Source organism: Strigops habroptila, chromosome 20 (assembly GCF_004027225.2).
Source record: "Strigops habroptila isolate Jane chromosome 20, bStrHab1.2.pri, whole genome shotgun sequence".
Taxonomy (NCBI): Eukaryota; Metazoa; Chordata; class Aves; order Psittaciformes; family Psittacidae; genus Strigops; species Strigops habroptila.
In genome coordinates this window covers 3,513,829-3,541,530 of record NC_044296.2, presented here as the reverse complement: position 1 = coordinate 3,541,530, position 27,702 = coordinate 3,513,829, and the positions used below count along the sequence as shown (strand labels likewise).

At 46.6% G+C, this 27,702-nt stretch overlaps 1 protein-coding gene across 1 annotated transcript in view; it reads left to right on the top strand.

Annotated features, from left to right (window-relative positions):
* Positions 1-9,631: 9,631 nt before the first annotated feature.
* The window catches only part of LOC115618248 (fibrillin-2-like), a 108,614-nt gene continuing 90,543 nt past the window's right edge, over positions 9,632-27,702 (top strand). Inside the window, exons 1-2 of the mRNA XM_030509610.1 lie at positions 9,632-9,690; positions 12,304-12,606. Coding sequence (XP_030365470.1) covers positions 12,437-12,606 — 170 coding nt within the window. The 5' untranslated portion in view covers positions 9,632-9,690; positions 12,304-12,436. The remainder of the gene's footprint in view (positions 9,691-12,303; positions 12,607-27,702) is intronic.

Below are 27,702 nucleotides of genomic sequence, written 5' to 3'. Positions count from 1 at the left end.
GAATGGCTTTAACCTGCCAGAGGGGAGATTGAGATGAGCTCTGAGGCAGAAGCTCTTCCCTGTGAGGGTGCTGAGGCGCTGGCACAGGGTGCCCAGAGAAGCTGTGGCTGCCCCATCCCTGGCAGTGTTCAAGGCCAGGTTGGACACAGGGGCTTGGAGCAACCTGCTCTAGTGGAAGGTGTCCCTACCCGTGGCAGGGGCTTGGAACTGGAGGAGCTTTAAGGTCCCTTCCAACCCAAACCAGGCTGGGATTCTATGGTTCTTTCCCTAAAGTTATCCCCTTGTTTTCACTTAGAAATTAGTTCACATCATAGAATTTGAGGACTTTGGACCTTCCTCTGGGGAAGTACACCCATGTGGTGACTTGTGGATTTCTGATGTCCTAAAGAAAATTCCAGCTTCCCTATCTGAAAATTGTTTTTAGGCTTTGCCTTGGCAGATCCAAGCAGTAAGTGGCTGGAAATCCTGCATACAGCATTGAGCAGAAGTTCCTGGGATCTAGGGAGTTGGTCCAGTGTTCTCCGTCTGTTCCAACACTGTTGCCAAGTTAAACTTCTGTGCTACAGACTGCACAAAGGGGAGAAAAGAGCTACAAATGAAAAAGAAGGTTTGAAAATGGGGGACTTTGCTTTCGACCAAGGGAAAAGACGATTCCATGGGCCTCTTTGGGGCTAGAGCTGTGGTGGGGAGACTTCACATCTGCCTGGAGATGACCACTCCATGGCTGTGAGACTCCTACCCCCTCGAGCAAGGGCTGGATGCAGACTCCAGCCCACCTGAGGGCAACAAGAAAGGTGTTTGTGTCCCTGATTGGAATTTCACAGGAAATGGAGGGATCACCTTACTCCTGGCAGGAGAAAGAGGCAATTTTCATTCTCAAGAAGGCAGCTCTCCTGTCAGAAGTTCCACGGTGCAATCCCACTGCACTCACTGCATGGCTTTTTATGAATAAAATCTTAATAAATGTCCAGGGCTTGATTTTTCGCAGCAGACTGGCCTGGCTTTGATCTGCACTTGCCTGGGCTCAGCCCGGCCGCTGCTGCCTGCCAAGCTAAAGAGAAGAAAAAAGTTCCTTTCCTTAGGTTGAAATAAAACTGTGTTTTTTTAACCATCTTGGCTGTGGAGCTGTGTGTTATACATCATGCCTCGGCCCCATCCCTCCGCTCCCAATCCAGAGCGCACACTGAAACAATTTCCCTGTGGTTTCCCTCCTTGGTGGAGTCGAATTCCTAGAAAACAAAAGGAATGTTGCAACTGTGGTCACAAGCTCTAAGGCTGCAAAGCTCACACACAGACGGGAGCCTTGGCCTGAGCAGGACACTGATAGCAGCTTATCAGGAGTGGGTACCTTGGGTTCCATCCTTGATGTTGGTTCCAGCAAAACAGACAGGTCTGTGTGGTTCCGTACGCATCCCCGTTCCCACAGGAACATAATGCCTCAAACGTGTGTGCAAAGTTAGGGAATATTTCTACAGCCCTGGGAAAGGCAGGAGGCAGTGAGGATCTGATCATCTCCATTGGCCTCTTGCCCTCTGCCCTGAGGTCAGCTCAGATCTTCCAGAGGCAAAACCATCAGGATCTGGATCTGACCCGGTCCTGTCTAAACGCCCCTGACTGAAGCCTGAGGTCTCAGGGTGGGTAACCTGGGACTCTCATCCAGGTTAATCCACATTGAACTCAGGCAAAGCTGGTAGAGCCAAGCATGTGCCTCGCTGGAGCTTGGGTAGTGGCTCAGCGTAGAAGGACCCATCTTTCCTCTCCATCCAGGGGCACTGGTGGAGAGGTGGACTGGTAATGAGAGCCACATTCCCACCAGAGAGGTAATGCCACTCTTTGGGCTTGTGCAAAGCAATGTGACAGCGGTGTCAGCGTGGCCACTGCCCGATGGCTCTGTTCCTCCAGGCTTCTTCTGCAGCAACCCAGGAAAGCCCTGGGAAGGAAGCAGTTGGCAAGTGCCATCTGCCCGGGCATCCAGAACACAGGGCTGTCTCCTGCTAGCCAGCGGGGATCCCATCCTCTTGCTGAGGGAATCTTGGACTCTTCTTATCACCCTGGAATGACCCCAGCAGGACCTGAGCGTGGTCAAGCTCTACTGGAATGGTAAGGCCACTCCAGGCTCTGTTGGTGTCTGTAGGACATCCAAAATAGTGGTGGATCCTCTGCTAGCTTGGAACTGAGCACTTCCAGTGTGAGCAGAGACCAGAGGATTGCTCCTGGTCTGGATGTGCAGGGGACAGCCATCCTCCTGTGCCTGACCTCAGCCTCTTCTGTCAGTCATGAATGAGCGTAAAATCTGGACAACGGGCAAAGAAAATAAGCGAAGTGCTATCCACTGCTCTCTGTTTGGCATTTCAGCAGCTGGGTTTATCAGGCCTTTCAGCTTTTGGAAGTCTAGGAAACAAAAGACCATTTTAACTATTAAAATAGTCTTGGTTTTTGCACGAGCAGCAGCAGGACTCTTCACATCCCACTGTGGGAACTCTGAGCCACAGCAAGGCTGATGGCTGTGAGCTGTTGCTAGCACTGTCCTGCATCTCCCTCACTGCTGCCTTATCCTTCCTCCTCAGGTTTGAGTCCTCTCCCCTCTTCTCCCACTGCTCCCGGCACCTGCAGGAATGTCCCAATGACATTGGTTGGATTTGATGATCTTACAGGTCTTTCCCAACCTAGCTGATCCTATGATCCCTCAGCCATGCCCCAAGGGACTGGGATGCTCGGTGCACCAGGAGGTGGCAGCTACTCCCGTCCCCTGCCCCTCTGCTGTCACTTGTCTATCCTCATGCCTGGGGCTTCCCTTCCAACACACCAACCAAACTTTGGCTTTCTAGAGTTACAGTGATTAATGGTAAAATGTGCCCAGTGGGGACATTTGCCATAACACATTCCCCTCCTCCCATAAATCCTGCTATAGACCCTCCTACCTTGGAGAAGATCTTATTTAAGAGCATTTTTTCATCAACCCCCCCTCCCTAAGACTTGCTTTTGTGAGGGCAGCTCCTCAGGGCTCACCCCAGGCTGTGATGGTTGGATCTGGAGACTCTGCAGTGTGGGCAATGCCAGGATGCAACACACCTGGGTTATTGTAGGTATCAGCTACAGGGTGATCCCTTGGGATGGTTTTGGATTTGGGGTTTGGGGTATTTTGGGGTGAACTTTAAAGTGCATCTAGACAATGTGCAGGAGTTCTAGGAGGTGAAAGTAGTTCCTTTTCTACTACCAGTAGAGCTGGTAGTTCCCATTGTCAATAGATAGGGCATCCTTTTCGGGGCATCAGCTGGTGGCTCCTCCTATTAGCTGTCCACCAGATCAGAGGGTGATTAAGGAGAGAGAAAATCACTGGGGGTGGCAGTGGATTCTTTGCTGTGGTGATCAGTCACATTTGCATGCCAAAAGCAAGGTACATTTAACATCATCAGGCATATTTCATGACAAAAGCAAGGTACATTTAACATCATCAGGCATATTTCATGACAAAAGCAAGGTACATTTAACATCATCAGGCATATTTCATGACAAAAGCAAGGTACATTTAACATCATCAGGTATATTTCATGACAAAAGCAAGGTACATTTAACATCGGGCATATTTCATGACAAAAGCAAGGTACATTTAACATCATCAGGCATATTTCATGACAAAAGCAAGGTACATTTAACATCATCAGGTATATTTCATGACAAAAGCAAGGTACATTTAACATCAGGCATATTCCATGACAAAAGCAAGGTACATTTAACATCATCAGGCATATTCCATGACAAAAGCAAGGTACATTTAACATCATCAGTCACATTTTCATGACAAAAGCAAGGTACATCATTCAACCCTCAACCCTCACAGGCTGTGCTGCAGGGCAGCAGCACACAGCACAGCTTGTTCAGCTGTTTTAAGCGTGGATCACCTATTCCCCGGGCTCATCCATTCCCTTCCACTGGCTGCGTGTGTAGGAAGTTCATCTCGTGAATCCTAGTGTCTTGGTGTCCACACAGGACCTTTTACAATGTATGTTTTAGGCAAACGAGGGGACTCTTAGGGACTCTTTATCAGGGACTGTAGCGATAGGACAAGGGGTGATGGGTTTAAACTGAAACAGGGGAAGTTCAGGTTAGATATAAGGCAGAAGCTCTTCCCTGTGAGGGTGCTGAGGTGCTGGCACAGGGTGCCCAGAGAAGCTGTGGCTGCCCCATCCCTGGCAGTGTTCAAGGCCAGGTTGGACACAGGGGCTTGGGGCAACCTGCTCTAGTGGAAGGTGTCCCTGCCCGTGGCAGGGGGTTGGAACTGGAGGAGCTTTAGGTTCTTTCTGACCCAAACCAGTCTGCGACTCTATGATTCTATGAAACAAATGTGATCGGGCTCGGCAAAAGGTGAGGCAGCAAAATCGATCTGGGCTGCATTATTTAGGAGGTCAGATAAGATGATAAACCAGTCTGATTTGATGTTAAAAACCTGTTGATCATGCTAGGCTATATGCTGAACTGGAAGGCAAGTGAAACAGTTAATATGTAGAACCATTTCCCTGAGGAAACTTTTGTCTGGGTTTGTTCGTGGCTGCCTTTGAATGCTTCATGTGGTGCTGATAGGTTCCACTTTTGATCTCAAATATGTTATGAAATTTGATGAGAAGTTTCTGGAAATTCCCTGCATCTGTTTTTGACTCCTATTCACTGCAGAAACACATTTCAAAGGAAGATGGCATCGTGCCTCCATTCTAGGGGGGCGGAAGCTGAAGTACAGAGAGATGAGGTGATTGTCCCTCAGCAGCCCTGAAGGAAGATGGAACTTGTCTCTTGGGCTCTGTTTTCACCTCACAAAACCCAGGAGATATTGTAGAACACCCAGGAACAGCATCAAAAGCATACTGGGGACAGGACTCTCGCCACATTCTGGAGTGGCTGCAGAAGGAAGGGATGATCTGCAGGTTGTGCTGGGCCCACGGGAGGAATCCAGGGGTCACAGCTCCAACCAGGAGCTCCCTACCAAGGAGGAGTGGAGCCCATACCCACAGCTGTCTGGCTTCCTAGGATCCTTCTCCTGGCCTCCTCCATCACTATCATCCATGTAGCTGGTCTCAGTGATCACATCTCTGCCCTCTGGCAGCATCCCTTGCCCCAGCACCACGAAGCTCTCAGATAGTGCAGGTTTGTCAGCCATGTCCACTTCACTGTATCCTACTCAGACCATTCCTGCCGTTCCCTTTAAATCAAATCTCTTAATTTCTTTGTTTCAAAGCTAGAGCGAGCAGCCGTGGGCTTGCCAGGACACAGCCTTGCAGGGAGCTTGGAGCAGCAGCAAAATCCCACATTTCCTGACCTCGGTTCTCAGCACAAGAGCCTGATCTTGATTCTTTTCTTTAAATGACATCACGATTAAGAACTGTTGCTGTCCTGAGCCCAATTGTGTCATCTTGAAAGAACCAACATGTACTAATTTTAGCAAATGCATTTTTTACATTACACTCAATGAAGTCAGACATGGAAAAGTTGAAGCTACTTTCACTCAGCTTTACTCTAGGATTTTTACAGTCACTGATAGGACTGAAGACATCATCTGCTACACTTCAGTACAGAAATATAGGAGAGAGGTGTAATAATGTGTAACAGAACTGACACACCAGATTCCCATCTCGATATATTCATAAGGTCCTGATATCACATACTGCCCAGAAGGGCCAGGAGGTAGCCAAGCATTAAAAAGCAAATGTTGAAGTTAACTTTCTAAGTAGCTTTAAACGTTCTCCCTGTGCATTTACATGATTATAATGATGTTAATTAATGAGGATCTCAGACTATTTTCCCATAGGATTGCCACATGCAAGTGCACCAAAAGGAAGAGATGGGATCTTTTTCTCTACCTGGTCAGATGATAATATCTATTATTTATTCCCACAGCTCAGACCAGGCACACAGGAGACATGGCAAAAATTCCTGGCCTGATACTGTGAAAAACTTGTAAATCTCTACTTTGTCAAATACTTTTGACAGAAAATCAATCATGGGCAAATCCTTCCTTTCACTAAACGTAAAATTATGTGCTGTCCTTTTTCCTTTCAAAACAACATTTCAGGAGCTTGAACAAAGATCATAATTTAAAATGAATTAAAGCCCCCTCCAAACCCAAAAGCACATTGTTTAAAGTCAAATTGCATGTTCATGTCAAGCTAAAATGTTCATCAAATCACCCCAGAATTACTCTTCCTATCTCTTCATTTTTCAGTATGTCCAGTGCAGCAAAAAAATCAATTCCTTGTACAGCTCTATTCTAAGCACATCATTAATAATAATAATTAAGTACAAGCATTTTCCCCACTGTGCTTCGCATATTAAAACTGAACCACTTCACAAGCAGTTTATCTTCATGTCAGCCCTGTGAACTAAGGCAAGGCGTTATCCTGGTTTACAGGTGGGGATCTTAAACACTGCAGTTGGCATGAAAACATCTGTGCTCATTTGCAGAGGCTGGCAAGTGGGTTTTTTTCTGTGATATTAACTTTACAGCATTTCACGTGCTTTCCAAAAAGTTTGGGCTCTTGGAGTTTTCTTTGGGTACGATTTGGAGGCTGCAGTGGCCAAACTAAGAGAATTTCTCTAACTTACATTTGTCAGTGAGGCAGCCTTAGCTAAAAGAGCAGTAGTGTTCCTCTCCTAGAGCAATTGTTGCTACAGATAGATCTGTCTAGTGATTGAGAGGGAGTTGGAAGGAAATTCTTCTTTCTTTCAGGGAATACTGAGACAGGGACCCTCCATTTGACTCCAAAAACCTGCAGAAGGGCAGCTGCTTTTTATTGAGGATAATTTCGTGTAGGCTGGCTGGAAGGGTATTTAACCATCCTACTGCTCCTTATGCTTCAGGGCTCTTCCATTGCAGGGTTTTGTGGAGTATGAAGCAATCCAGTTGAGAAACAACAACTGTCCCACTGCTTCTTGTTTCTCAGGGGGCTGATGTGCACCCACTATTCCCTGAAAGAAAGAAGAATTTCCTTCCAACTTCCTCTTCTATCCCTAGCTTGAGCTCTGCTAAGGAATTACATTGGATGCAAACAGCAGAGGTAGGTAAGATGCTTTAGGTATTCAGTTGCCTTCTCCATGCTGCCTGGGACCAGGTAGTAGCAGGAATGATTGCGATGAATGTTATCATGCACAAAAGCAATGCCAAAACACCCAGCCACCCAGCGGGAAAACAGATGGGGAGCTAGACAAACACATACAAGTGTTTGTAACTCCCTGTGGCCAGCAACAAGCATTCGATGGCAGGGAAATAAAGAACTGGTTGGAGGCTTGAATGAGACTTTGAATGAGATCTTGCTGGGCTGCCCGAATCCTGGGGCTTGCTATGCCCTAATCACATGCAGCTGCGCTGCAAAGCCCTGCTCGAGAAAATCAGGGAGGGAGCGAACAGCATCGTGTTCACAGAGGTTTAAAATGCTTCTTAACCCTCTGTGGTGGAATGCAGGCTGAGGGGAAGGTATATTTCCCTCATGTGCCAGTCATTTGTAGGGCTGTGTCCCACTGCTACGCTCAGAGAAAGAGGAGAGCAAATGTACCCAGGAAATGTTCATTAAATGTGTGCTCTGAGATCACTTACGTGTGAATTAACAGAGGAAGTGGGTTGAGCAGGATCATGCCAGAGGTGAGACATGGGATAGTGTCTATTCTAAGCACAAAGAACAGTTTTCTCTAGCCCAGATACCCTAGACCCAAATGAAATCTAACTGGCATTACAAATGCTTTCCAAAAGTAAAGACCTGTGGTTGGTTTAGCACCTGCAAAAGAAACAGTACAACTTCTCCCTTTGTGTAATATCACCTGCTTTGGGCACTTGAAAGCCTGATATTTAAAATATTTGGTGGCCAAAAGTCACAGATTTCTGGAAGCTTCTGCAAATACAACAGAGAGACCCTGTGTGCAGTTTTAGGTGTCGGAATGCTTTTAACTATGCGATGCCCACATAAACAACGTGATGATCACAACATAGGCGTTGGCAAGGATTAAACTAGGCTGGACACAAAGCTAATCGTTTGCCCCAGCAGTTGTCACCAACTTGCTGTGTCCTTGAGAGGGAGAAAAATGTAGTTTGTGGTTGTGCTTTCATTGCTATTCTGCTCCCAGTTTGGCCATTCTTAACCAGGTAAAGTCCACACTTATTTTAACTGAGATGGGTATTGCAGGATCAGGCCAGGGAACTGGTTTTTGTATCTTGTGGAGCTCTGCAGATGTGTTGACAGAGCTGCATTCCTTGCAATGCTCCATTATTGGCTGCCTGTGCAAATGAGCTCTGCCTTTTCCCTGTCAGTCCCCACAAGTTTGCTGCTAATTAGGCTGAGCATCATTCTGACTTCTATAAAGCTTGTAGGGGGTTGATTAGGAAGAGCCCAAAGAACAAAGAAAGGCAGCGGGGACATTTCAAAGCAAGGCAGGAGGAGAAGAGATGACAGTCTCCCCGTCAGCTTGGGGCTTGCCCTGGAATTTCTGCACCTCTGGGAATTGAGCTGATAGCTGCATTTGAACCCTCATCTGCTGGGTGTAAAGAGGTAACTGAGCTCCAAGCCAGATGGTAGGATAATAAGGAGGCATCCTGGGATCCCCGGGTGGGTTGTGCACAGCCGTTTGGGTTCCGTTTGGTGCACAGACTTCTCTGAACCTCTTTGACCTGAAAAGCAGCTGGATTTGGGCTTTCTGAGGAGCCTTCTGGCACGTAGTCTGTCCACGCTGGGGGACTTCCACCTCCTGGCAAAGCTGTGGGTGTGCAGTGGTCCAGAGCAGAGGGAGCTCAGGGAGGAGGAGGCCATGTGTGTTTTATTATAAATTATTTAAAGCAAAGCCATCAGTAATGATTCCGAAAGCAAGAGGCAGAGGAAGGATATTTTTGCATGGAGAAAAAGAGTGGAATTAGACTCAGAGCTGCCATTCAGACAAAGTTCTTTCTTGGAAGAGAGACTTTATATCACCAAATGCTTTTTATTTATTCATTTATTTATAAATGTATTTATTGTGAGAAAATGTTTTTAACTTCAGAGATTTTGTCCTTTGGAGCTGAGGTATCTTTTGACTGTGAAGGTTTTGAGCTGGGTCACTTATCCATCAAGTCTTCTGTCTTTTTGTGTTTCATTAGAGTTGTACCAATTATAGGAAAATAATCAGCAAGAAAAGTGCCTTTTACTTGAAACAATTTTTTTTTTTTTTTTTGCTACTGTTAACACACCATTAAAAAAAAAAAAAAAAGGAGGGGAAAAAAGGAAAAGAATTTAAGTCCCAAATTGAAAATGAATTATTTTCCCCCAACTCCTTTGATGTCAAGTCACTGTTACTAATGCCCTCCTGCCTCCTGCAGCTCCAGCCTAAATTTGGGACAAGCTGAACTGCAAGCGTTCCCTAATGAACCGGCCCAGAGGAGGAATGCTTAGGTGATAATCATGTCTGCATTCAGACGGCTCCCGCTAAACCCAACCTCTCCCCCAGCCCCTCCTTGAAGTGAAAGACTTTTGGCTGAAGAATGCGGTAGGGTTGTCCTCTGCTACTCCCACTCCTCCTGCACCCCTTTCCCCAGCGCAAGGCCCTCCCCCTGTCCAATTTGGTTGAGGCTGTACCTTTTCTTCTCTCCTTCAAGAGTGAGGGTTTTAGTCCCTTCTTTTCTGCCCAGATCTCCACTAAACAAAGGAGCTCTGGGCACATCACCAGTTCCAGGACGTAAAGGTATTTAAACAGTTTCAGACTAAATCCAGAGCTGCATAGCTAAGAGCTGATTTCTTTCTCTTTATCTGCCTAATTGTTTGTCTGCCTAATTGTGTGTTACTGTGTTTTGCACATGATTTTTTTTTTAATGGATTGATTTAATTTGCACACTCAAAAGCATGGGTTGGAAACTTCTGTCCTGTTTCCCTCCAAACTTGCAACTCAGTTTAAACTCTGATGTAGTGATTGATTCTCTCTTTGCTTTGTCAGTGTATTTCTTACAAGGGGCGTTTGATGGAATTTCTCAGAGCTGAAAATAATTTTTGAGCCTTTTTTTTTTTTTTTTTTAAGCTCTCTTTTGATGGTGTAAATGACTTTTCCATACTCTCTTAGTAAGCCTTGTGTGAACGCTCTCGGAGTACGTGCCTGTGTATCGATCATTTGTCATGCTTCTCATTTCTCCGGGAGGAAATGGATGCATCTGGACTTTCTGCAGTTTGAATTTCTGCACAAAGGCTGGGAATCTCCTGAAGTGCAGAACTTTATGCTTCTTTTTATGACCTCCTTTTTCCATCTGTTCTCTACTTCGGGAGCAGAGGAAACTCTCCCTTTTGTCTCGCTGGAGATATTCCTATCCCAGCCTTCAGCAGACAGGCATGTGTAGCGAAGCAGCAGAGCTCTTAGGGCTGCAGGAAGGGCAGTTTCTTTGTCTCTGCCTTTGCTCCCAGCCCTGCCTTTTCCCTTCCCACTCTTTCTCATTCACTGCATTTGAAATATTAGACCTTGAAAAACGCCTGCCCTCGAGAGCAGTGAGATTCCCTGCGGGGGTCTGGGAGCGATGAGGGTTTAGTTCTAAAATCTTTATTATATTTAGTTTATTTATTTTTTTTTTTTTTTTTTTTTTTTTGCTTCAGACACATTTTCTGCCTTTTCTGGGCTGATTTTTTTTCTTTTGCCTGCTTTGGGGCCGGGCTGGAACGGGAAAGTGCTGCAGTGGGAAAGCAAGGGGGACAGTTAGGGGAGGCTCGGGGGCCCTGTCCGTCCCCGCTGGAGCGGGCTCGGAGCCTCCACAGGAGCAGCAGATGATTTTCCACTCTGGGGTGGACTGGGGAGACCCGTGAGGATTCCTCCCTGAAGGAACAAACTGTTGGGGTCTCGAGGTGAGAGATGCTTTCTGCTGGTGAGGAGGAAGGATGGAAGGAAGGGTTCCCCAGCCCCATTTACACAGGCAGAGCTGGGAGGTTTGGGGAAGAGGGGGGAGAAGGGGGTTCAGTGTGTGGGGTCCATTCCTCTGTCATCCATTTTACAGAGCCTTTTTAACCAGCTTTCTTACAGCCTCTCTGGTCTCCCACCCTGAGCCTGGCCATACAGCCCCTCAGCCTGAAGCCATCACCTTGTCACAGGGAGTGTGACAACTCGGGGGGGGTCTGCGTTGTGCCAGGGGCTGTACCCCTTCCCAGGGCTGTTTCCCTCTGCCCCTCAGAGCCCCTCAGACCCATGGCAGCTGTAAGGACTGAACTAAAGCTGCGCCAGAGACCACTGTGCGCTCCTTGTCCCCACGGGCCCCCTGCCATGTCACTGCCCTCAGGGGAGCGGGGCTTGAGCCTTTCGTCTGGGGAAGGGGCCTTGTTCTGCTCAGGGCAGAGGGGCTCTGGGGGCTGAGGACCTGCCCTGGAGTGATTCAGGGCCAGGCTCTGGGTCTGGCCCCTGCCCAACTATGGGCATCTCGATCATGCTATGCTTGCCCCAATGTGTGTCCACAGCCAGAGGTGTGGGGAGTCTCCTTCCTGCCTCTATTGGTCTACTCCATCCCCTCCACAGAGGTTTGAACCCTGTAGCATCCTCCTCCTCATGGCCTCTTGTGCCTGTCCTAGCTCAGCAGCTCTACATCCCTCCAGCATGCCCAACCTTCCTCTTCCTCATCTGTCCCTTCATCCTCCATGGAGATCCAGCTTAGCTTAATGCACTATGTCTTCATGTTCCAGCCACAGCTCATGGTCTTCCATCCCACTGCAGCCCATGATGAGCCTTTCACTTTCCTGGTGTACATATCCCTCTCATGGGTTTACAAGCAGATCACTCCTCTCAGCCAGCCAGAACTATCAGGTATCTGGGAGGTTGTTTTCCAGCAACTGATCTCCATGCCATGGCCTGTCTGGAGTTCGATGCAGTAAAACAGAGCTCTGGGACCTGGGAAGGTGGTCCACGAATAGGATCTGCTCTTTCTTGAAGCTCTCTTGCTTCATAGCATCTCCTGTTGCTCCTCTGAACCAAGGCACTATGCGGAGGTCAGTATCATAACCCACCACCATGGGCAGGCCCAGGACAGATGTGCTTTCGTCACTCTTCATTTCTCCATCAGAAAGGCAGGAAAAGAGATGCAAGGGCAGAACCATGAGTCTTGGAGATCTTCTCTTGATTTCCTCTTTGGGAAAGAAAGGTTTAGTAATGCCGCGGTAGGGAATGAATGTGAGCATGTTGGCTGCATGTACAAGGAGCCAAACTTGATGGGGACTGTATGATCCCACTGTGTTAACTCTGGGGAGGGGCTGCCTGGGGTGATTAATCATTTTAAGACTATGAAGGCCCTTAAGAGCATTCGTGTCTTTCTCTTTCCTCTGTTTTTGCTTCTAGAAAGGGAACGGCAGGACGGCACCTTGGCACTTGGGGGCTGCTGCCGAAACCCATCCTCCACCAAGGCAGCAGGGACCCTCCAGCTGGAACAAGCTTTCGGGGCAGCCAGGGGAATCGAGGAATCTGTGCCATCATGGGGGTATTATGGCTGGCCAGGTTCATGCTGGGATGTACAGCAGTTATGTATGTGGAACAAGCCCAGGGTCAATATGAAGGGGACTTGCAGACAGACAGATTTGCAGGCTACGAGGAAAGACAGCCAGCAAACAGAGTGAGAAGAAGAGGCCAAGACACTTTACGAGGGTAAGTTTAATGTTCTTTTCTATTTTACAAAGCAGAATTTGGAGGCATGTACAGAACTGTCTTTCCTTGAGCTCAGGAAGGAGTCTGCTTTGCAGGCCTATGGTAGGAGGAAAGCTCACGCCACAGGGGACAACCAAGCTGACTCCCACATGAGCAGAGCTGGGTGCTGAGCTCTGCTGCTTTGTTGAAGGGATCACAGCACTTCAGGGCTCAACTGAGGTTATGGCTATGAAGAGAAACCTGCCTGTTTGTGGGAGGGATGCTGTGCATTCAGCTGGAGTGATGGCTGTGGCTGGGCTTTCCAGCATTGCTGGTGGGGATTCTGTCAACCCAGGTTTTGACCCTGGAGTTCCCTTCAGCTCTCTGCTTCCAGTCAATCCTCTGAGCTGTAGTGAGAGGTTATTACCTCTGATAGCTGCTTTTTCATGGTTGTTGCTAACGGGAAGGTCTCACACTCAGTCCCTTGTTGTGCAGCATAGTTGTGGCTTGTGGTCTCATCTATAGACAAATTGGTGTGAGAGCTGGACCCATGAGCGTTTTCCACCTGAGGAGGGAGACAGGGCTCAACTAGAAAATCCTGAGCCTTGTGCTGGAGCTTAGCAGTGTTTGCATGCTCTCAAGATGGTTCCTGGCCCCAGCACTGATTCTGGGTTATTTTAAGTCTGTCTGGCTGTAGTTCTTGGAAAGTGTTCCTGTGTCAGTGGGCAGAATCGGAGCAGAACGTGATACACGCGCGAAGCCTGGGCCGTGCCAGAGTCCTCCGGCACTTGCTGGGGAATTGCTTCTTGAATGGGCTGGAGTGCTGAGCTTTCAGCCCAGACAGTCAAATGTGCTGTGTTTGGGCTGGAGCTGGAACACAGAGTCTGGCCGTCGAGCTGCCGGGGCAGGGCTGGCGGCATCTGCTCTTGGAATCCAAACGTGCGTGTCCACTCCCTCCTGCTGCAGTGGATTCGGGAGCGATGGACAGCGGGTGTCCTGGGGGTTTGGTCCTCTCAAAACTAGCTACCCAAAGCTCCCTCGCAGGGTAGGAACACCCTGTGTCTCCCCCAGTATGACCTGCAAGTGCTTGCATTGTTCTCTTCTCTCGGAGTCCATCAGATAAAACCTCCCAAATCTTTATGGCTAACTGGGATGAGGCTATTTCTTGAAAAGGATGGGATGGCAGGCTACCAGATCCAGAGATTCTTGTTCAGCCTGGGTGCCTGGGGCTGTATGTGATTGATTGCTGTGCTCATAGTGGGGTTAGAAAGCATTGGACGGAGTTGTGTGCATGGGTAATGCTGTCTCACACAGCCCTGTGAAGAGAAAAGAAGGGCAGAGCAAGGACATGAGTTTTTCCATTCCCTATGGGCCCAGAAGGGAGGTCACTGGTTGTCCAGTGGTCTTACGGCACTCGGTGTCTTAGCTGACCAAATCCTGTTTTCAGAAAATGATTTACAGCTTAAATTCTTTTGACTTTTGGTGAATCTAAAAGGTCCAAATCCCAAGTGCATTTTAAAAATGAAGCCCAGTTTTCCAAGTTAGAAATTGCTCCTGAAAACCCTTCTGTACTTTAAAGCCTCAGACATGGAGCAGCGTGTAAGTAAAGCAATACCAAATTATTGGCTGTGTAAGTTCCTAGTGGCCACACAGTAAGTTTGAGGCAGGATCAGAGCTGGGCCTGAAGTGTCTGCCTCCCAGTGCCCTGCAGAGAGCTGAGGACCACACTGCTGCCTCCTTCATGTTCTCTTCTACTTTCCTCATGCCCTCTGAAGCAATTGCTGCAGGAAAAGAAACAAAAACCCCACTGGGATAAGTGCAAGGTCTGTTTGAGGAAGTCTGTGCAACTCTAATGTGAGGCAACTGAAGGATCATTGTTTCTTGGCCCTTAGGAGAGCAGTCTTGTTTCAAGGGAGGCAATTGTGGTGGGCAACACAGTGGAAGCTGACAAAAGTCAGCGTGGCTGGAGCTTCTGCCCCAGGGGCTTCCCATGCTCTGTGTCAAGTGACCCTGGCAGTCTCCTAGGTTTTGTGTCCAAATCTCTGCATCAGGATTTCCAGCCCTTCAGCAATCTCTCTCCAAAATCTCTCTTTTACAAGCAGACAACACCACTTGAGATGAGAACTCTATTGAAGAGTGATGTTTTAAATAATGTTCTACTTGGCATAGAAAGAAGCTACAGATGTCACCAGCTGCGATGCTGTAGATGGGTCTGGCAGCCAGTGAAACCCCGTCTCCTGCAGAGCCACAGACCCAGATTCCCCAAACAGCACCAGTCCCTTGTCCTTGTGCTTTGGCTTGAAACAATTCTGGAGAGTTGCAGCTTTGGATCAGCATCTCCCCTGGCCTGAGTTTTGCTGCCTTAAGGTATCAGGATTCTTTGCTGCTGTGAAATTGAACAGAGTTTGATACACTTTGGTGGAAATCAGAGAAGTCATCATTTAAGGTTTGCTTCATTCACAGACTAGCAGTGCAGTAGCAAAAGAAATGAATGGACAGTGAGTTTTCTTGGTGCAGCTTTGAATGTAAAGGAAGGTTAGGGTTGCCTTTGGAAATTTGGTGTTATTTTACAGTGTAGGCACGCAGGTGGCTTATGTGATTTGTGGAATCATCTATTCTAATGCTACACCTCTGAACACCCAACACGTTTATCTGTGGTGTCTATTTTAATAGTTTGACATCATGCCATGTATTTGCTTTGGCATTTGCTTTCAAAGACCCGCAGGTTTCTTCTGTTAGAGACTAATTTCAATCCAACGTTTATCTGGAATAGCTTCAGTTCTGAGACTTTCTTTAGTTCTGAAGGTTGCATGGAAGGAATTTAAGTAGAACTGGAATTAAACTATAGCAAAGCTTAGCTGCATCACATGGGCCTGAAGTGGCAGGTTCCCTGGTGAGCCCTGGGCCACCATCCTGAACATTCTGGTTTCTGTGAGGATGTTCAGAAGTTTGTGTATCGGTTCTGAATGGAATGAAATGGATAACCAGATTTTGAGGATTTGCTGGTTAGATCTATTAATGAAGCAGCTCAGAGTCCTTTCTTCTGCTCCCTCTTCTCCTTTGTGGAAACCTTCTGCCTGGGGCTTCTGGAGCCCTGCCCTGTTCCTTCAAATAACTTGTTCTCCCAACACAAATTAATAAGGGTTTTCCTTTCATATGCTGTGCTTGAGACCTTCTGTCCTGCCAGGTTTCAAAGCCTTTTACAATGTTAACATGCCATTCTCAGGTCATGGTCCATGGCAGAAACATTTTTGCTCCCAAAAGAACTATGGCAGCTACTTTAAAGGACTCACAGGGCAGTTGCCTATCTTGACAAGCTCTAACATTTATTCACCTGTGTGCCTCCTTTTTTCTTGGGTGGGTGAAACCATAGATTCCCTCCACCTCTAAATTGTGTTAGATCACAATTAGGGCAAGAAAATAGAATCTCGCCAGAACTGCACAGAGAAATGTGACCCAGATGTCTTTATAGGGAGACTTTTGCCAACTCTAGAAGAAGCAAATACTCAAACACATTTGGTGCCCCTTCCTTCACTTTCTCTTAAATATCTTCTACACTTCCTCTGGTTCCTCAGGGAAGTCTTGAGTGAGGCCAGGCAGCACAGGGTATCTGTTCTCTGTTGATGGCAAGTTACTCTGTGTAAAATCTTAATCAATCAGTAATAGAAGTACAGAGAATCATTGAATATCATAAAGCTTGTAGGGAGAAACTGCTCTCTAGCAACTCTGTGACCAACACAAGGTTTCCTTGCTAATGTCTGGAGTGAACTGGGAAGCTGTAGATGCCTTATTGGTAAATGAGGCTTCAGCAATGCAGGAGGAAAGATTGTATAGGTTTCTGCTGGAAACATTTCTTTGGAGCTCTGTTCCCATCCCAGTCTCCTTTACTAAAGGGAGAAGTATGAAATAAATGCAAAACAAACAAGTCTGTTATTCACCAATGCTTTTACAAATAACAATTAATAACGTGGAGCAATAAATCACAGCCAAAGCCATGATTTAATCTGTCCTTAAACTCATTAAAGTAGAGGCAATTTAAAATGACCGTCTCCTGAAAGGACTAGCACTGACAAATCCATTTATGAGGCAGGATTTGAATGGGATTATTAGTTTAATGAACTATTGAACAGTTTCCAAGAGCAAGAATGTGTTTAACAAAGGGGAAAGAAAAGATGATTAGTCTGCAGCCAGCTGAGCTGTTTGCTGGCAGAATGATTTCCTGTAAGTTCATGGCTGCGTGTTCTTTCAAGTAAGAAGAAAGGCTCAGCTACAGCCTGACTTTAAACACAACTAATTATGTCAGGCCCATTAATTATGAAATGGCCACTGCAATTGAGAAGATGGATGAAGAGAGGCTGCTGGGGGAGGGCATTGGTTGTACCTCTTCTGTTGCTCTGACTTAGACAGAGATGTCTAAATTAATTGTGGGGAACGGAATATGAGGAGTTTCTAAGCTGCTCTCCTGTAGGTTTTTGACACTTCCTTGTTTTCCAACTTGACATGGGGGAATGGAGAGCAAAGGCAGGTTGCAACTGCACAACAGCACTAAAGAGGAGTTGCTAAGAGGTAAATGAGCTCTTCATCCACCACCCTAAGCTTGGGAGTGTAGATCAGTGGAGAGGGAGAGCCACAGGCTTATTCTGGGCCACATGGCACCAGTTTAAACGGGAGCTTATGCTGGGATGCTCATGGAATCATAGAATGGTTTGGGTTGGAAAGGACCTTAAAGCTCATGCAGCTCCAACCCCCTGCCACAGGCAAGGACACCTTCCACTAGAGCAGGTTGCTCCAAGCCCCTGTGTCCAACCTGGCCTTGAACACTGCCAGGGATGGGGCATGATATTCAATGTCAAGGGAAGTTGGACATAGAGATGAGCTTCACCACTTTAGTAGTTTACTCCAAGAAGTGTCCAGGGAGCAGATGATTCCCAGCAGTGTTTTACTCCAACTCCATCCCTGACATTGCAGTTCCACAAGCATCTTAGTGCACGAATTATGAAAGGGTTTTTTTTTTGGTCCAGCAGCAGTTGTAATTTTCTTCACTCTTGCTTTAGGTTTATTGGAAACATGTGCCTTTAAAAAGAGCTGATGCCCAAAACACAACCAGCAGTGTCAGATGTTTCATGATTCAGGCCCTGATTTTGCCTCTGCCAAGTTTAAGTGTAGTGTTTTAGTTGACTTCGTTGAAAGGAAAAAGCCCTAAGTGGGAGTCAGCAGATCTTTTCTGCAGTGTTACATCTCTGCTACTACTGTAAATCTAGTGAGAGGTATTGATTGTCACACAGTTGAAGTCCTTTAAATGTGAAAATTCAGCTTTCATTCCTTAGAAAAAAGTTGATTTCTTGACCTCAAACGTGTAGGAAACTTGCTTGAAAATGAAATCCTGTTTAGAGCAAGAACCAAGGTGCTACTAAGAGGCAGTAGAAGCTAAAATATCCCATTGCTTAACTTAATCCTATGGTTTAGGCAACCAGACACTCTCATAGTGATTGTGTGGGTTGTTTGTGAAAAAGAGCCAGTAACTATGGTGATTTAAATGCTTAAAAAAGCAAATCTGTGGGGCATATCACTAACTACAACTGAAACAAGAACCGTGTGTAGCCAAAGAGTAACAACATCACTCCAGTACTTAGGAAAATTATCTGAAATGGACCATGCTGCTTGTGGTTGCCCACATGTCATTGCAGTTGGATTAGGTGATCACTGTAGGGCCCTTCCAACAGAAATACTCTCTTCTATTCCATTCTAAATACTGGTTTTCTTACAAGACAGTGAAACAAATGTTCATGCATGCTCTGAAGACTCCATCTGCAAGGAGAGAGCTTTAGGGCATCTCCAATTAGAAATGATGAGGAAGAACATGGCAGGGAAGAGCATGGTCAAACTGTAGCAAATCCTTCTTGCCTTCCCCCATCACATTCCTGCCCTGGGCAGGATGTGGATCTCTGTGCTCCAAGGCTTGCTAAAGCCAAATTTAGAGTGAGAGTACGTCACTTCAGTAAAGGTGCAACTGGAGCTTCCAGCACTGTGATTCAGTTGTCTCTTGAGCATATTTTGGTTGCTTCCAGGTCCACCCACTCCAGGCATGTAAACCTTTATTCATAAAGCTAGAGCTGAAATACTACAAGCAATAGAAGGAACAAAATGAAGGCAGCAGATGGAAACTGCTGACTGAAGACTCTTGTTCCTAAATTTTCCTTGTGCCTTGATTTACATTGTGAAATGGTTGATCTTGGACTTCTGGCCTAGGCTGGTTTCTCTTGTTCTTGGCAGGAAACATGAAGGCGAGTTTGGCATGGCAAGGGGTTATCTATCTGGTGTAGAATTGAATAGGTTATATGGGTTTTGTTGGATGCTTTAAGAATTGTGCTTGAAGTTTTGATTGATTTCAGAATTTAAGGGGGAGGGGAAAAGATGGGAGAGTTGGTAATGCTGCTTTCCAAAGGGAGGTGTTAACCAGTTCCTGTAAATCTGCTTTCTGCTCTGAATTATGGTAGGAAATTCAACCCTGGCCGCAGAGACGGGAGAAGTACCATCAAACATTAAAAAGGCTCATTTAATGCTGTTTCAATTCAAGACAAAGAGAATTTAATATGTATTAGAACTAGAAATGTAATAACCATCTGGAAAGCATAATTTAATTTCTCCCCATTTTCTAATAATATAGAAATGAAACCAGTAAGCACCCGAGTGACTTTATTTGAAACTATAATTGCTCAGTTAAAAGGTGTGTATTTTGACATCATGCATTGTCCTGGTTAACTAAAGAAAGTGGTAAAGTAGATGTCTATTAGGTGACTCTCTTTAGCTTCAGATCCTCTATTTTCTAGGAAAAAATAACTAAAACATAAAACCTGAGATTAAAATAACTGTTTAAATCAAGATTTCCTTGTCTGTTAACTTAAATAACCAGGAAAAAATAGACTCTGTTCGCTTAAACCAATCTCTCTTGTCTAAAGCCCCTCCTAGGCTCTGGGAGTAGGAGCAGGCAGTGGTGTACTCTTCTACCTCTTCCTAGTTTCCTTAAGGAGAGCCACAGTGGAGGATCAACAGCTGAATTCAGATGCTTGAAGGGCTCAGCTTTCTTTGAGCATCTTATGTCAAGGTCTTCTGAGTCCCAGCTACTCGGTCTGGGCTCAAGCACAGATCAGGGCAGGAGAGATGAGAAGTGCTCAGTAATGCGACCAGGGTTTGCTCAGGAGGGAGCTGTGCACCAGTTCCCATCACCTCTATCCCTGGGGATGGAGGTAGCGGTGCTCCAGGGGCCAGGGAATGTAAAGGGTCTCCAGCAGGAATGTGAGAGACACCGTAAATCTGGGGCTTTGGTGAGATCAGAGAGACAGGTTTGTGTTGCCACAGATGTGTTACTGAGTTGAGTATTGCAGGTACTGCTGAGAGTCTTAAAGTGATCCATAGCTCAGCAAACAACTTCAGGATGTGCTCAATTCTGAATACTTTTGGGTTTGCAATATTACCCAGCAAAATAGCTGCTGGCAGTCTTAAGGTTTGTGGCTTTTACTGGTGGTAACAGGAAGTTGGCATCTCTGCACCTTTAAAATAGAGCTCTTAGAACCAAAACTAATTGAAATCACTGGGACATGAACTCATTCCTGAAAGCTAAACAGATGCTGGGCTGCTTTGCAGAACAAGAGGATGATGTTTCAAGTGGGAGGAATTAAGCACCTCCTTTGCAGGACTGAGTTAATATCCTTACATTAAACAGGGAACAGGATAGGAACAGCTGCCTTCTGCAGTGGAATTACTCTACTTTCTCATTAGCAAATAACTTATTACACTGTGTATATTGCTTGAACACACATAGACCTGGGGGAGTAAGCAGTGAACATGCGCATAGTGCGGTCCTAGACTTGTAAAACTGATAAATCATAAAATCATAGAATGGTTTGGGTTGGAAAGGACCTTAAGATCTTCCAGTTCCAGCCCCCTGCCATGGGCAAAGACACCTCACACTAGACCATGTCTCCCAAGGCTCTGTCCAACCTGGCCTTGAATGCTGCCAGGGATGGAGCATTTACCACTTCTTTGGGCAGCCTCTGCCAGTGACTATGTTCGTGGGTCTATATATATTCATATAGTGTCTATGTTTATAGACATTCATTTTATTTGACTCTTTGCACAGGCAGGTATTTCATGATAAGAGGAGGACTGGGGTGAGGGGACAAGTAATCTAAAAAGAAGCTTCCATGTCTCTTCTCTAAAATAGCTCCTCTGTGGGTAGCAGCCAGCCCTCCTTTTTGCAGCGTCAAACCAGAAATCCTCCCTAGCCTGATGTTAGCTAGGTTTTCACTGAGTTGGTGAATTTATAGCAAAGGGTACCTCTGAAGGACTTGGGGAAATCTAGAGCAGTATTTGGGCTGATGTTTGTTCCTAAAGCTGAACAAGTAGAAGTGTATTGAGAATTGGCTAAGTCTTTTGCTGAATGGTTTGATTTCCCCATAAATATTTCAAAGCTGAAACTTGAGGACAGAAAAAACCCTGCGAATGAGGTAAGGGACAGGGAAGGTGGTGACTAGAAACATGCCAAGGGGTTTCCAGCCATCCCATATAAGTTGTCAGAACTGCTGCACCCAAAACTGGATGTACTTGCACAGTAGAAGAGAGATTTTCACGTTTCTCAAGATACCCAGAGAATACAAAGAGAGGACAAGAAAAATTGAGAAGGCTGGGCAAGCTTCACGGGTTTCTAACATTAGGAGGTCGTGAAGTGGGGGGGAAATAACTCCCCTGGACCTGCTGGCCGTGCTTCTCCTAATCTAGTCTAGGATGTGGTCTGCTGCTGTTGTGAATTTCTCCTCTGATGAATCTGTCCCACTTATTTCGATGACCAGTATCATGGATGAAGTCTCCTATCTCTTGATCATTGGGTTTGTGGTGGAATAGTTGATCTGAAGTGCTTCTCATCCTGAAACCACCAGGTGTTGATCCCATGTGCTGGTGGGAAAGTTGCTGCACGCCCTTTCATACAACACTGGGCTCCAGCCCTGCACAGTTGTACTTTGGCAGGGCAGGAGGGTAGTTTGTACTGAGTGTTTTGCTTGAAACACTTAGAGAGAAAGGAATTTGTGCTTGGTCACTTGCCCGACTTGCATCTGGGGCCTGGTGCAAGTGCAAGCCATGCTTTTCTCAACAGAGTCTTAGCTTACAAAAAAGCAGCATTTTGCATTTCAGTGAGCACCTACTCTGTAACTTTGACTTGTCCTCATCAAGGCAGCAGAGAAGACCTGCAAGAGATGTCAAGTGTTGGCATCTCTGCCCTTACCAAGAAACTTGGACTGGTCCAGAAAACTGTAGCTTAGAGCTGAAGGACCCTCTTAGCTCAGATTCCTTTTCCTATTGAACAGAGAATACCTTGGAAAGCAGTGCTCAGGAGAGAGAGTCACAGCACTGAGGACCTGTTTTCATCCAGCAGGAAGATGTTTTAGGTTGTATCAAGGAGGGAAATATTTGAATGTCTATGATAAACAAGGGAAAGTGTTCCCATGCACTGGCAGCAGATACCCAGACCAAACTTTTCCGGGCAGACACAAAGAAAGCAATGAGCTGGGAGAACATTTGCTGGACCACTGAGCTGAACCAAAGCAGACTAGGGTCACGGCTCAGGGTGTCCTCAGTCACTGGACAAGGGTTTCCACTTGGTGAGAAGGACAGGAAATTGGCCCAAAGTAATGAATTATAGTGGTTGGTTTTTTTCCCCTGAATTAATGTGTTGAATTGACCTGGATGAGGCCAATAAGAAGGAGAACATGAGCAGCTATAGGAGCAATAACTGTGCAGATCACAGCATCTCTGAGAATTACCCCAGCCCTGGCAATCCACCAATTTTCATTCCCTTCTGTCTTCCTTTAATTTAAGGAATGAAAATACCAGTTTTGAAGGCCAGTGACAACTGAGGTACGCTGATTGCTCATGACAGGGGAGACAAACCCTGGGCTGCTGATCCTGCTGTCTGGAAAGCACACACTACAGCAGCCATGGGTTCATTAGCTGTGCATCTTGCTGGGTGGCAGGCCACTGCAGTTATCACACAAAATAGAGCTTTCTGAAGGTTTTGAGAGTTCATCCTAGCTGGATATCCTTTTTCTCGTGGCTGGAGGAGTGGACAAAAACCTGTGTGCATGTGCTGATGTTGAGGATGTAGCTGTGGGTGAGTGGGAAGCTCAGGGTGACTTTGACAGCACTGGTGAGGCTGCATCTCGAATCCTGTGTTCGGTTCTGGGCTCTGTGCTGCAAGAGAGACATTGAGGTGCTGGAGCGGGGCCAGAGAAGGGCACCGGAGCTGGTGCAGGGCCTGGAGCACAAGTGTGATGAGGAACGGCTGAGGGACCTGGGGGGTTTAGTCTGGAGAAGAGAAGGCTCAGGGGGGACCTTATCGCTCTCTGCAACTGCCTGACAGGAGGCTGGAGCCAGGAGGGGGCTGGTCTCTGCTCCCGAGGAACAAGGGATGGGACAAGAGGAAATGGCCTCAAGCTGCACCAGGAGAGGTTTAGATGGAGATTGGGAACAATTCCTTCCCCAAAGGGTGCTCAGGCATTGGAACAGGCTGCCCAGGGCAGTGCTGGAGTCACCGGCCCTGCCAAGTGTTCACAAACAGTGTAGATGAGGCCCTCAGTGCCATGGGTTAGTGGTGGCCTTGGCAGTGCTGGGGAACGGTTGGACTTGATGCTCTTAAGGGTCTTTTCCAACCTGGTTGATTCTATAATTCTGTGACTTAGTTTTTGGCTACCGTCTGTGTCTGCAAAGTGTTCTCAGCCTGGACTTCTCATTCTGTGCTGTCTGCCCTCTCCTACCTTTAACAATGAATTCTTCTGGGGTCACACTGGGCATTTGACAATAACTGGCAGGACTGAGTCCTTTTTGGCTGCTTGCTCAGCCAGTGAGCAACAGCTCAGTGCTCCAGGCTGTCTTTCCCAGGCTGCTAACAGCAACAGCCAGATGCTGCTTGTGTTCTGGCCCCACAGGCGGGCTGGCACCCTGTGCCTGAGGCAGTCCTGTGGTATGGATTGCCTCCCAATCCTTGCTTATGCCTCCAACCCCATTGTGGATGTGGGAGACAGGCTTCCCTTGCTAATAGCCATGTCTTTCCACATCACATGGCCACAACTTTGCTTTGCTCCAGTGGTTATTTTTTTCTCTTGGCATCTCCCCATTCTCAGATGGAACCACTGCCAGCAGGCAGCATTTGGTGCCATCAATTGAAATTCATGCTTACTTTGTCCCTGCTTATCTCTATAATCCTATTGTTTATTTAAAGAGGACAAAGAAGATGCTACGGCCAACACTGCTTTTCCCTCTGTCCTTTCTTAGCATCACCCTTTTAGCTGTATTCACATTTGTGAAAATAGTTCTCTTTAGCAGCTGAGCTCTTCCAGCCTTTTCTTAGGTGGCATAGAAGGTGATAAGGGAAGATCTGCCTCGTCTTGCAGGTCTATTTTTGCACCAGCTGAACCATGGGGCTGCACCAGCAGTGCAGCTCTTATCTCCATGGCTCTAACACCCAAAATAGAAGTCACACGGGCACTAGCACCATCTCAGCAGTACAACTGTGTCTCTCCAGGGCTGTACCGTGTCTGGATAAGACCCCCTTGCTACTCTGGCTAGCAAGGAGGCAAAGCTGAGTACCAGTCGAGTAAAAAAAGCCCTCTTGGTTTTTTATTTAGGCCTGGTATGAAGTTTCTTGCTAGTTATGAAATGTCTGTGGATTTTGATTATCAGCAATAATCAGAAAGTTATGGGCAAGTTTATGGAATTGGAATTGTTTTTCCTCTAGCCTTGACATTCTCATATCCGAGGAGGACTTCACCACAAACTATGGTCGCAGTTTGCTGTTTAACAACTAAATGACATGCCTTTTATCTACACCTTCTTGCTGATGGGAACGTGGGCTTCCAGCTTGTTTTTCCCAGGATTGAGATAACTGCTATTAATTTCCAAAAGCAATTTTGACACAACTTTGCTAAATGTTATATGTCTTTTCTCACAAACCAGTATTCTCCTCACTGAGTTATTGCTTTGGAATCTAATTTCATTCTCCCTCTAGGTCCTTTCTGTGACACCATTAATTTCAACCCATTCAAAATGGATTCTCCCCATGTTTTGTTTTGAAACTCTGCTAATTTTTAGCATATGCTTGTAAAGGTTCAGTTTTGGAGGAACAATTGTGGTCTGGTAGTTTAGCTTACTGTGTAACAGGGTGCCCAGGGCCTCCCCCAGGATCCCTGCACAGAGCTTGGTGAAATCCTTGGCTGCTGGTCTTGTAGGAAAAGATGGTTCTTGCCACCACAGTTAAAAATACCTACCTCAGTATCAGTTTCATTCAACTTCCACTTTTCATCTGTTGTAGTCTATGGGATTGATGTCAGATACATCTTCCTTCAATGACTTTGACAAAAAAGCCTTTTAGTCTTTTGCCTGATGAAATGTCTATATAACTGTATGAAGGTTAACGGTACCTTCCTTGCATGGCTCTTCACATCCACATGTTGAAAGGGGGAACCAGCAAACAGCTTCAGGTGGAAGTTAAACTGCATTATTTGGTGCCTGGCTGAGTTCTCTGGGCTGCCTACACATTGCATGAGGAGTCCTGCATCAAAAAAAGATCATCCATCCGTCCTGCATGCTGGGAACTTGAGGGATGCAACTTGGGCTTTACAGGACGTCCCTCTGCTCAGACAACTTCTCTTCCCAGTTCATGCCAACCACAGACATATGTCTACTTGTAACCAAAGATTTATGCTTGAATACCAGTGGCAGTACTAGTTGTGCTTTATCCAACCTAATACAACCAGGAACTGCAATCCTTATCTGCAGGGAACCTTCATCCATACCACAGAAGCAGCTCTGCATTCAAGGTCTCCTTTTAACCTAAGTGCAGGAAAAGCAGCAGGGACCCAGGCTTTTGGAAAATATAGGTGCTTTTAAAATCCAAATATAGATTCACTCTCTACCTCCAACCATAGCACTGAGTTATTGTAGCAGTGCCCCTGGTTCTGTGTTAGTAGGACTGGTGAAGGAGGCCACACAGCACCGGGCAGAAGCAGGTCAGATGGAGAAAGAGGTGCCACAGTTTCTATACAGGTCACTGTGTGCTCTGGGAACATCAGGACTGGGAAGCAGAGCAGCACAGCAAGTCATCCCACACAGTCTGTGCTGCTCAGGGATCTTCATCTGCCATGAAGAGTAGAAGCTGAGATGGCTTTTACATGGGAACATCATTCATTGCTCAGTAGAGGGTTCCTCAGAGTTTGCTCTCAGTCCAGCTCAGTGTTTTTTGTCATTAATGCAAGCACTGCCCAGTTCCTGTTTCCATGGGAAAGCATTCTACTTCTTCCACGTTGGAAAGATCCTGCAGTGGATCTGCTGCACAGCTGCTGTGTCTGCTGTGCATCTGCAAGCATCTGCACACATCTGCACATGTGCTGCACTTCTGCTGTGCCCTGTCCGTGTGACTGCTGCACGCTGTGTTCATGCTACATGTGCTGTGCATCCCGTGTGTATCTGCTGCATCTCTGCTCTCTTTGCCATGTTTTCTGCACATGTGTTGTATGGATGCTTCCTCCTGGCTCCATGTCTTCTGTGTGTCTTCTGTGTATCTCCTGTGCATCTACTGCAATCATGCTGAAGGTGGAAGACTTGTCTGTGGCTGGGTAACGGATTGAGGCTGTTCTGGGATCCACTACTCTCCACAGCCAATCTGCTGCCCTAAAGCACTACAAGTTCTTGATGAAGTCCAGGCTGGAATTTGGTAGTTGAGCCCCACAGGGTGCTGCTGAGACTGAATGTCGTGCCCAGGGTGCACAGCTGTCCCAGCACCCTCTGCCTTCCTGCTCCTGGCTCCCTGCAGGAGCTTGGGAATGGCATTCAGTGGAAGAAAACCTTCAGAACCTCCCCACCAGTCAGATTTCCGGGCAGAAACAAAGGCAAGTACAGGAAAACAGACTAATGGGACAGCTCCCACAACAGAGACCTCAGGACCTGAGGAAGGACAAGCAAGACAAGTTCTGCAGTAAGCACTTCATGACATGGGAGGGAAGTGGAAACATCCATGGTTCTGCACAGGCAATGGTTGGGATGTTGGTTTTAAGGAATGGAGGGAAGCTGGGACAGTACTTACCTTATGGATATTCCTTGCTGGTGGCAGAATAACAGGGAATTAGAAAGAGATTGTTCCATGGAAAATGAAATGAATTTGCTGATTTAGCTGAGGATCAGGGATGAATCAACCCATTTTCAGAAGTAGAAAAACCCAAACAACCAACCAAAAAAGCCAAATCAACCAATGCTTTTGGAGTTTTAAAAATCAAATGTTGCTCCAGCCTGCCTAATCCATAAATTTGGTCCCATGCACCATGTAGCTCAAGCCATTTCTACAGGTAGCTGTGATATGCAGATAATTGTGGAGGTGTATTTCACAATGAAATGAATTACAGTGAATATGGAATTGGAATCCCAGCAGAGTTGAAGTTGGAAGGGATCTCTGGAGGTCATCTGGTCCTTGCTCAAGCAGGATCACCTAGAGCTGGTGGCCTGGGACCATCTCCAGAAAGCTTTTGAGTATCTCCAAAGATAGAGACTCCAAACCCTCTCTGGGCAACCTGTTGTTCAGTCACTCAGTCACAGATTCCTGCCCTTTTTGCTATGTGACATTGGTTAAACCATCCAACAAACAAATGAAGACAGAGAAAGCCTTGGGCAGTCTGTCTCACGGACAGGTTAGAGTATGCAAAAACATGTTATTTGCAGAGTCACAAAGGAAGAGCAGGACCTTGTCTTCCTTACACATAAAGTGCACTGCTAAGCTATGCTCACGAGGGACAGATGTCCTCCTCCTGTTCAGGTTATCAAGACGTTCACTTGCATGTGGTCTCTAGGGTTGTCTGGTATCTAGGTCTCTCATCCCACATGGAAATGCAGGTCTCCAGCTGTTATAGAAGCATGGAATGGTTTGGGTTGGAAGGGACCTTAAAGCTCATCCAGTTCCAACCTTCTGCCACGGGCAGGGACACCTTCCACTAGACCAGGTTGCTCAAGTCATTGACGAACTGATACGGACTCAGTTTAGACTGATGGTGTCTAACCTTGTGGGTATGGTCCCATGCC